The 10,731-nt window shown below is 36.0% G+C and overlaps 1 protein-coding gene across 1 annotated transcript; it reads left to right on the top strand.

Moving 5' to 3' along the window:
* Window positions 1-5,236: 5,236 nt before the first annotated feature.
* LOC132708279 (hydroxylysine kinase) lies at window positions 5,237-10,502 on the top strand. Its single transcript, XM_060680504.1, has 4 exons — window positions 5,237-6,099; window positions 6,995-7,194; window positions 7,672-8,085; window positions 10,282-10,502. Exons 1-4 carry the CDS (start codon window positions 5,844-5,846, stop codon window positions 10,489-10,491), a joined length of 1,080 nt encoding a protein of 359 aa, XP_060536487.1. The 5' UTR covers window positions 5,237-5,843; the 3' UTR covers window positions 10,492-10,502.
* The last annotated feature ends 229 nt before the right edge of the window (window positions 10,503-10,731 follow it).

The raw sequence follows: 10,731 nt of genomic DNA, 5'->3' as shown, positions 1-10,731 counted from the left end.
TTTGGATTTGCGGATAAAATAAAAAGCTGCTGCAGAACAAGAAAATGGACGGATAGGACTCCAGGAGAATTATTAATTAGGAAAGTCCACGCTTACTTACTCTAACAATCATCCTTTTGGCTTCTTCAGAGCTTGACTGAAACTGGCTCGGATTTTACTCTGTACCTGCTTATATATTGTTTGAGGGGGGCGCTAATGACCGGTATAAAAGCCGTCTCGGATGACTGATTCCCGAATTGGTAACAACCTAACCTAAAAATCTTAACCGCGACTCAGGTCTCTACCTGTCATCAATTTGCGAATCAGTCATCGGAGACGGCGTTTCTGCCCCTCATTTAGCTCTGCCCCAGCAAACAATATATAAGCAGGTACAGAGTAAAATACGAGCCAGTTTCAGTCAAGCTCTGAAGAAGCCAACAGGATGATGAAAAAGTAATGTCAATGCTACCTTGAAGACTTAAGAGTATTTCATCCCAATCTGTTCCAAATATTTCATAAAAACGAAACCAGTACAACTATAAACAGAGGACCGTAGATCTTGGCAAAGTTTGACAGAAGATTGCATTTTGTGCAAATTTTGTCGACTGGCTGAATAAAAAATGAAAACACGTCGCTTAGAGTGTAATCCTGACACTTAAAAGAATTTTCTGATTCCTTATCAAAATAAAAATCTTGTCGGTACTCAATGTAAGTGTCGCAAAATAGTATTCTGAAAGTATCAGGAAAATTTGACCTTTCTAATTCAGCCAATTTCAAAAAAGTTTTATTAGCCAAGTATGGGGTACAAGTCAACCCGTAGGTATGATTGTTCATAGATATAACGAAGTGACCAATTGCTTTTGAATGGGATTATCCAAGAGTGGTCATTAACATACAATGCAACAAGATTATTACCTAAAGTTTCGGAATTTAAATTCAGGTAAAATTGTGGTCCGTAATAGAAAATAATTTTATATCTACCTGTGTTTAATATTCTTTAGTTTGGTATAGTACTTAGTTTAAGTTTATTAGTAATCATTCTTATTTCGTGTGTAATACAGCACGTGTTGAATCGTGTGCGAATTATGCAAAATATGTGCGAGTCTGATGTATCTGTCTGATGTGATGTATTCTATTGAGACTAAGGAAGAACAATGTTTATTTGACTCGCGTGGTGCCAGCAAGCAAGCATCTTTAGAAGGAACGGCCACATTGACGAAAATTTCAACATCAACTGTATGGAAAATTGTGAATAATCCCATTTCAGCGAGGAAAAAAAGAAGCGATGCTGACATTTTCTCGAGTGTAGATGAAAGTGATCAAGATATAATACGGCGTAAAATTTACCAGTTATACGAGGAACAAAGCGTGTCTACATTAAATATCTTAATTAGGAGGCTTGAAAAAGATGAAACCGGTGTTAAATGTGGCAGAACTACCGTATGGAATTGTATTCAACACATGGGTTTTAGATTTAAAAACATTGACAAAAGTTTTAATGGAATCTTTTAGAATTCGGAAATAGCGACTGGAATACCTAGAAAAAATTAGGATTTACAGAGAACAACAAAGGCCAATTATTTACTTGGATGAAACCTGGTTCGACACTTACGATACCCCGGAAAAGGGTTGGGTTGACTCAACTGATAAGTATAAAACAAACGCGCCACCAAAAGGGGTAAAAGAATAACTATTTTGCATGCTGGCTCTTAAGATGGTTGGATTCCTAATGGACCTTCTCTGTCTGCGAAAAATATTAAAGATTCTTCTCTGGATTACCATGAAGACACCAACGTTGATTTATTTGAAAGTTGGTTTAATAACAAAGTAGTTCCAAACATTCCTTCTAATAGTGTCATTGTAATGGACAATGCAAGTTATCACAGTAGACAGTTGACTAAAACCCCTTCCTCATGTGACACAAAAGCAACAATTCAAAATTTCAAGTATAATAACGACATTTATTTTCACGAAGATTATACCAAAAAGCAATTAATTGAAGTGCTACAAAGCTTGAACCTACAAAAGGAATACGTCTAGGGCATCCAGTTTTAAGGCTTCCACCTTACCACTGTATATTTAATCCCATTGAATATGTTTGGCACCAACTGAAATCTGCCATTCGTCATAACAATGTTTTTCCGTATTAACTCCAATGTCCTCAAACTTATAGAAACCGAAGTTTTTAACATCTCTCCACAAAGTTGGGAAAATTCTGTTAAACATATAGAAAAAGCAGAACAATCGTATATATATATTGCAAATAATATAGAATAAATAAGAATTAGAACAGGCGATGATAGCGATAGTGATACTGATATATTATGTAGGTAATAAAAATAATCTGTAATGTTATTTTAGATTTAAACATAAATACATAAATAAATAAATATTGTTTAGTATCTTTCCTAACAAAACCCCAAATAATTAAATTCTAAGCAAAGTACGGACCTGTTGGGTCATATTTCATTCTTACAGCTTGCTCGGGTCTTTCCCTAATTCGTATCAGTTAGTCACTTTCTTATATCTATGAACAGATTTTAACTGTTAGTATTAATATTCGGAAATGGGTCCATCTGAATTAAAACGCCATAAAATTCGTTCATATTCAGTTTGGCACCGATGGACAAGAATTTGTCTGAACATATGACAGACATCAACGCAAAAAACTACAGAATAAAGCCTAAACTGAAGTAAAATATTAAGAATATCGCGTTGAAGTTTTGGACCAGGCAACAACGCTTCATTAAGAGACGGTGAACTAGGAAGAATTTGCGAAGTGTTAGAATCCACTCTTAACTTCAAATTTGTACCGGCAGATTTAAAAACAGGGTAATCCGGAATATAAAGTGTTTGTCGTTTCAGACGTTCAGACGAAGAAATAACTTCCACTGATAGAGATCGAGATGTTCTTGCATAAACTTAAAATACTCATCCCTCAAGGGTCGTTTTTTTTAAGGTGACGTTCCAAGGATAAAAAATGCCTTTCGGCTAGAGCCTTAGAACTCCAAAAAGAAGATTCCGTATCACGAAAAGGTTATGCCCGAAGGAAGACGGGCATATGTTTTTGCAAAAATGTTTTAATACAGCTCATCATCGAGAGAAAACCTCTTGACTTGTCAAACTTCTTTAACCTTACCGAAAGTTGGATCAGTTAGATGAATGTTGCTAAGATGAGTCCAAAAATCGAACGGGACACACATGAGGGGTTCAGATGCTCCAGTGGCAATACTGAAAGAGGACTGCCTGGGACAGAAAATGAAGATTTGTGACAAGTTATACATAAACGGTTGACACAGTTTTGAGAAAAGAAACTGGTCTGTAATCCAGAGTGGCACAAAAAACGATTTTTTTTAAATAAACAGCTTGCATTTAAGCAATTGCTGTAACCAATAAAATGGTAGCGGAACCCGGTAGCAAACCTGGACAGGCAAGGTTTGTGTAGAAAATTCCACAGCCTACTGAAATTAAGTTGCGGATTGAGAAAATCGAATTTTTTTTCAGGCTTAGTTTTGCAATACAAGTCGGTTAGTCCGATGCCAGTAGCTATATATATATATATATATATATATATATATATATATATATATATATATATATATATATATATATATATATATATATATATATTGAATGATGATGCATTTCAAACTTGGCAGCTAATGAAATGTCCGGACGTCCTAGAACCAATTCAACCCAAATAAAATTCCACAGGCCAACAGCCAATTGCAAATTCTTGAATGCTCCCGAATTATCTGAAAAGGTGTCCAATAAACTCTTTAGTTTTTGAGGACTGACTGAATTTATTTTTGGGGTATTATCTATAGATAACCAATGAGAAGAACCAATTAATCTTCCATTTTGATACCGATTTTTAAAAGTGTCAAAGAAGAAAAAGTCAAAGAATGAACAACCATGTCAATGTAAGAAAGAAAGATAGTAATATCGCCACTAAATGTTAACAGTTCAATTTTTGTCAAGATAACATGTTAATATGACTTCAAGTTTCGGGTGTGGTAACAGATTTATCAAAAATTTTAAAATAAATCGCTTTGGTGGCGTAAAGATAACTTTCAAATTCAGACCGCACCCTGTCTTCGGCTTCAAAGTCGGTTCCAGCTCCCGTTGGCAATAAACCAACGATAAGATTATGCTGTTTGCAAAAATCGTTGCTTACATGACATAAAATTATTGTTCTTATCTTATTATTGAGTCTCATCTGCGTCGGCTTTTTTGCAGTAGTGCAGAATTCTTTTATGCGGCTGACTGCAGTTTGGCGCAAAGTCTGATATTGTTCGTATTTAGTTGCCATTTATAAATTCAAAATAATTAAAGCGACAGAAATTAGATGTATATGTGCATAATACAATTACCGTAAATCTGAAGTAACAACGGGTAGGAAGTCAGCGAGACTAAATAAATGATGATGCAAGAAAAAAAAGATATCCACTTCAATGTTTATAACGACGCGAAATGAAAATCTGTCAACGCGGTGCGTCTATCCGTAGAACTATCTAAAACATCATCGATAAACTGGCGTAAAGTCGATCGATGAAAATTAGTGCGATAACAAAAAAAACTAATTGATTTGCTAAATTCCGAAGTTACATATTGGAATATTGGAAATATGCATATCAATAACATTAACTAAGGAAAAATGCGAAGCAGAAACAAAGAAGAAATTTAAAGAAAAAATATCTTCTCCAAAGGGCTCACTTCTGCTTGCGTGCTGGGTTGTATGGATACGGCCGGCCGGTTTTGATCAGCAAAAGTTATCACAAAGAAAAACTCTACTGTTACTCGCGGTTACTCTACTAAAACAATAGTTTTCGCGACTAGAGCGTTACCAAGGAAAACAGAAGATAAAAACTCTCATCTCGCGCGCGGTGAGTTACTTTAAAATAAGTAAAATGAAATTAGGTCCGGTGAAGCTTGTCTTGCCATCAAAACTGTGAAAAAATGGCCCTATACACGAGTGATTATTGATTTCTGTACAGGTTAATTTAAAATATGTAAAGATGGTTTTTACAGGAATCCCACTCACAAATTTTCTATATTCAATAAATTATTTTTTCACAAAACTACAGTAATTTTCTTGAACAATGTTCTCCATACCCCAGCTTCTTTTTGAGAAATACTGTCATAAAAATGCGGCATCCAAACTTATTAACGATGTGTTAGCGGAAATGGTATTGCTTGTCGCATGCCGCAAGGTCATTCATTTAAAACGAGCGCATATTGAATGTAAATGCTCAATTTTTTCATAGTTGCTTCATAAGTCTCGGTATTATCAGCATAAACATTGCTTATATATCTCTGTTTCTATCTGTCTATATGTTTCTAACATTCAATTTCATAGCCGTCGGTACTTCTACCCACAATGCAAATCAGCGGAGTTTGTAATATTCCTTTTACACAATGGAATCTGCTACAAGAATAAAAAATGACGACAAAAATGTTGTGAGAAAAATAAAAATTCTTCAAACGGTAGATCCGGTAGTGAACAACTAATAGAGATGATCTAGTTGGCTTTATTACTATGAGTCATGAGACATATATGGTTATATTTAGTGTTTTTCTCTTACAATATATATCGTATTCTAAAATATGAAGATGAAAGATAAAGAAATGTTATCGCTTTTCTTTTTCGTTCCGCCACTGCGTATCCCTAAATACATATTTGTTTTCGTATTATCGATTGGTGAACCCTCTCCGACAGTTCAAGCCATATACGCCAGCAATTAGTCAATTGTTTCGCTTCGTTTAGGTATTCAATAAAACTAAGACCTAATCATTTGACCCGACTTTAGTAGTTTGACGTCGCAATAGGCTAGCTGTCAGTGACGGGATTATCAGCGGCGGCCATGAGCCGGCCTCAGATCTCAATTGATGAAATCGCGAAACTCCTATTCAATTTCTACGGGCTACAAGTTATCAGCGCCAGAGAATTGAACGGTTATGACGATCGAAATTTCCACGTCATCGTCGACGTCAACATAAACAATAACAAACGTATCGGCAAAGTGGTGAAGTGCGGTTATGTGTTGAAGATCGTCAACTCTTTGGATTCGGAAAAAGAACTGCTGTTTGAGGCTCAAACGGAGCTCCTTCGTCACCTAAGTAGATTTGTTTTTGAAATTATTGCGAAAAAATCATTCGGAGCGTATTACGACGCTAGAACCGATCATCATTCGGCGACGTTGCCGCTCTTTCCGTATTTTCCCGATATCGGCGTTGCCATTTCATAAAACAACGCGATTTTTTAGCTATATCGATATTGATTGTTTCAACGCGTCGGAATGCTTGATGCTGTTCAAAAGTGTTGTCATACAATACATACAATGGCCTCAATTAATAATAACTGTGTTATACCAATATTTTCACAATCATGACTTTTTGTTAAGTGTGTGAAAACTGTGGTTCCAACTTGGCAATAAAAAAAGAAGTCTCTCAATGACTCAATGGATTAGGAAAGTAATCCTAAAAACACATCAATGTTTGACAATGGTTATGCTATTTCTAGTTGAATTGAGGTGTCTTTAAAGGCAAGCTGTTAGCAGAAGGTCTTCAACGGGACGTCATTAACTGCTCGCCTTGTGATTAATGATAGCATAATAAGTTTAAGAAATTTGAAAAATATGTATTAACTAAATCTAAGTCGCTTCTTTTTACGTTAGAGCAGTCAATTGCAAATCAGGTTTCTGTCGTTTTTCAACAATGCGACTTACGGAATTCTCTTGTCGGTTGATAACTCCATTTAAATTGTCATATTATCAAATTGAATGGACCTTTTAACTTATAGGTGCGAGTAATTTTAGCATCCTAAACCACAGATTCTGCTAAAAGTTCTGTTACAATATACTTTTTAAAAGACCTTATTTTTGTAGCGTCGACAAAAAGCCTTTTTGACGTCAATTTTGGGTGTTCTTTTACTAACACTAACACTCGCTAATGACTATCTGCTAACTAGGCAAGTATATACTAATAGAGCTAAAGCCCTCTTTCTCCTATGTAGACAATAACCACGTAAAATGCCCCCTGCCTGTGTTGACGGTCGACGGGAAAGGACACATGAAAATTGATCTGCGCAGTGGGGGCCATATAGCGCGATTATTGGAATACATCGAGGGTACAATATTGTACGAAATAGAGTCGGATTCCAAAATACTTTTCCAGATAGGTCAGCTGACGGCTCGGATCGATTCAGTTTTGCAAGTAAGAACGACCACGAGTGTATAGCATAAATTATAGTGGAAGTAAATAAAACTGACGTAGGTTTATAAAGGTGTTACTTCTTTTTTAGGCTTTTCTTAAGGTTTTTATATTACTAAGTGCCTACTCTTTTGTTAAATAAGTGGCAATTTTTCAAATTTGAAATCATAAAGTTCTTTTTGCGGTTATGATAGATAAGAACCGTGCTTATTTCCACTTCAAAAAGATATACTTTAGTTAATGTTTACTTAAAAAAAAAGAAACCTGCTGTAGTTGACTGTTTGGTTAATTGCAATGTCATCGTCTGTTGCGTTGCAATAAGATTTTAACTTAAACGAAATTGTTTTCTAGACTGCAAACAGATACAGACAATGCTGTCAAGAAACGGAATCAACAACACTATTTCTGATCCTCAACAATTTAGCATCCTTGGTTCTAAACTATTATTGTATCTAACTATTTATGTCCTACTATCCGTAGAGTTTTCGTCATCCAGCCTACGACGACTATAAAACACCGTGGACACTGGGAGAAGTACCTAACCTCACAAATTACCTGCACGCTGTCAGGGACAAAAATAAGAGGATTCTGTTCGAGGAAATTATCTCTGAATTCACGAGAAGGGTGGCCGCGAAATCACACACCCTGCAGAAAGGCTTGATTCACGGCGACGTTAATGAACAAAACCTCCTCGTCGATAAAAACGGCGGGCGATGGACCGTCACGGCTCTGATCGACTACGGCGACACGCACCACGCATGTTATTTGTTCGAACTCGCTATCGCAATGTCATACATGATCTTCCAATCGGGCAAAATCGATAACGGCGCCTACGTACTGGCAGGATATAAATCGGTTAGGGACGTGCCCGATCAGGAATTTAATTTGTTGAAGGTAAAGCGATCGAATTTCCATTTTTCATCAATGGCCCAACGTGCAGGTTAGGCAATGCAGCCTGTGGTGTGTCAATTTTTACCATGGTACACCCACTATATTATCTAATAGCTACTTGGCCGTTACCATACAAATCACGAACTGTATGGAGTCGCTGTTGGTCAAGTAGCTTGTGATTTGTGTTTTCCGTCTATCATTTTATAGTTTACCAATACTTATTACAATGCCCAGTGAGTATAAACACTATACAGATGCGTCCCCAAAGGATTGGTGCCGATCAAATAGCTATTAGATAATATAGTGGTCCTACTACGGTAAAAATTGATGCCCCTTAGGTGACTATGATATTTTCGTAGGGATGGGAATGATCTTCCGCTCATGCTTCTACATCTTACCCACTAACCTGCACTTTGCGCCATGTTATTTCTAAACTATATCCACACACTTAACTCCTTTTTTCTTGAATGATTTAATGAGACATGGAAATATTTTGAGAAAATACTGCCATAAAAATGGCGCATCCAATTTTATTGACGAACTGTAGGCCATGTTGGTTGTTGAATATTGAATAAGTTCTCTTATTATCCGCATAAAGAGGGTCTCTCTGTTTCTATCTATCTATATGTTTCTGACAGTCAATTCCATAGCCTACAGTGCAATGCGTGCGCATGTCGACCTGACCTCCTCAAGAAAATTTCGCAGTTGCTGTATAAGTTCCTGTATTATCAGTATAAACATTTTTAGAGACAAGCAACGGCGTGATAGATAAGCCAGGCAAATTGTACAGGAGAAAAACAAAGTTTAATGAGGATTCTTGTCTTTTTTTAGCTCATTGATATAACAGGAAAAATATGGGATATTCAAATTTAATTACTTTATTGAACCATATAGTTCTTCTAATTATTTCATGGTTAAACAATATTTTCTTTAAACAAAATTTATATTCCAAATTCAAAATATTTAAGTCTCGTCTAACGATTAAAAAAAATGCTCCTAAAAAAATAGTATCATAATTCATTCATTCATATTACTTGTTATTTCAAAGTAGACTTAAAACACAGATTAAGTACATTTAAAAAAAGGAAAATTTTCCAAATTTTGTGGCAACTAATGAATGATTCAAATTACTTTAGAATTTTCGTTATTACATGAATAAATTTTATTTACATGTTCATATTTATTAAACGCCATTTCAGCCGCGAATTTGTTTTGGCTCAATATACCGAGTAAGTTTATCAGCGTGTTGCATACTTTTGCTACGACTATTCGTTTCTAACTTTAAGACGTATGACCGAATTGACAAAAACGAAAGTACAACACTCCTAATTAACCCGTGATGTTGACTCCTGAAGTAAAATCATTCATCATCTTTAGCATGCACATCAAAACCAAAGTAACCAAAAAATATAAATTTTAAATCCATTTACATGTCTACGAAGAAACACGAAAGCCCAGACATTCCAGACGCTTTTCAAAGTATAAACCGCAGCGAAAATCTCCGAAAACACGCAATGGCTTCCAAACCAGTGACTAAAATGACGAAAATGTCGCAAGTGGCTCACATTCGCACTATAACGATACTGCAACCATATACAACCATAGTATATTATGCAACAAGTGCGGTAAACGGCATTTGACTCACGAGTTTATTTCACACGCGCGGAAGAGTGTTTAATAAATGAGTGAGTTAAGAAGTTTACCGAACGTGTTGCATACTATACTTTTTCTACAATTGTTGCTTTTTGGGTACATTTTCCCAAAACAACACGAATACATTCACTGTCAGAATTGACAAACGTCAAAATTCAAAGCGTGGGAAATATCTCCGAAAACATCCGATTGCTCCCCAAACCCGTGCGGTAAAATCTCGAAAATGTCCAAAGTGGCTCGGATTCGTGGGAAACGAAACTGACGTGGTAAAGCGACGCTTCCCGCACGCTAGATCGGTGCGTAATTAGATGTTTTACAGACGGGAGTAGAAAAAAAAGTTATTAGCCCCATCAGCTTTACTAGGTATTCTACATACATAAGATTGTCATTGGTAGTAACGGGTAGTCGCCGCCCTCTAAATAAATAAAATTTTGCTTCACAAAATATAGGGACGATTTAACTTATAATTTAGTTCTCCAAAAAATGTAATAAGCATTTCTTTTATGTAGCTTGTGCGCGGTATTTATTCCAAGGTTTCGTTTCTAGATATGCATTTCAGCGCGATTGGTTCAGTCAATCGTAATGGGAGCTTACGCGAATCTCCAAGATCCGAACAACACATACGTGTTGACTACTGCGACGAGGGGGTGGGAAATGGTTAAGGAATTGTCAGAGATCGACGAAACGCACCTCCTAGAGAAATGGAAACACATATCCTTAACCTACAACGCAGACGAGTGTAAAATTGCAGATTAACCAATTGTTTTTCAATAAGGCAGTTTTTCAATTTATTATACACAAAATTTAAGTTAAGAAACGAAACTCATACCATTGTTATGTTCGACATTTATTATAACTACGACTTGGATTAAGTCTTCGAATACAACCTTGTCGTTGGAGTCAGCCATTTTACTAAAGCAATGTTGGGACAAAAGACTAATTTTTCAAGAATAAATTTAAACCACAGAATTATTCGCAACTACTGCAATTCTTCTT

Source organism: Cylas formicarius, unplaced genomic scaffold, assembly GCF_029955315.1.
Source record: "Cylas formicarius isolate icCylForm1 unplaced genomic scaffold, icCylForm1.1 PGA_scaffold_10__41_contigs__length_53128322, whole genome shotgun sequence".
Classification (NCBI taxonomy): Eukaryota; Metazoa; Arthropoda; class Insecta; order Coleoptera; family Brentidae; genus Cylas; species Cylas formicarius.
Note: the sequence above shows the minus strand (reverse complement) of the source record. Positions and strands in the feature narration are given on the sequence as shown.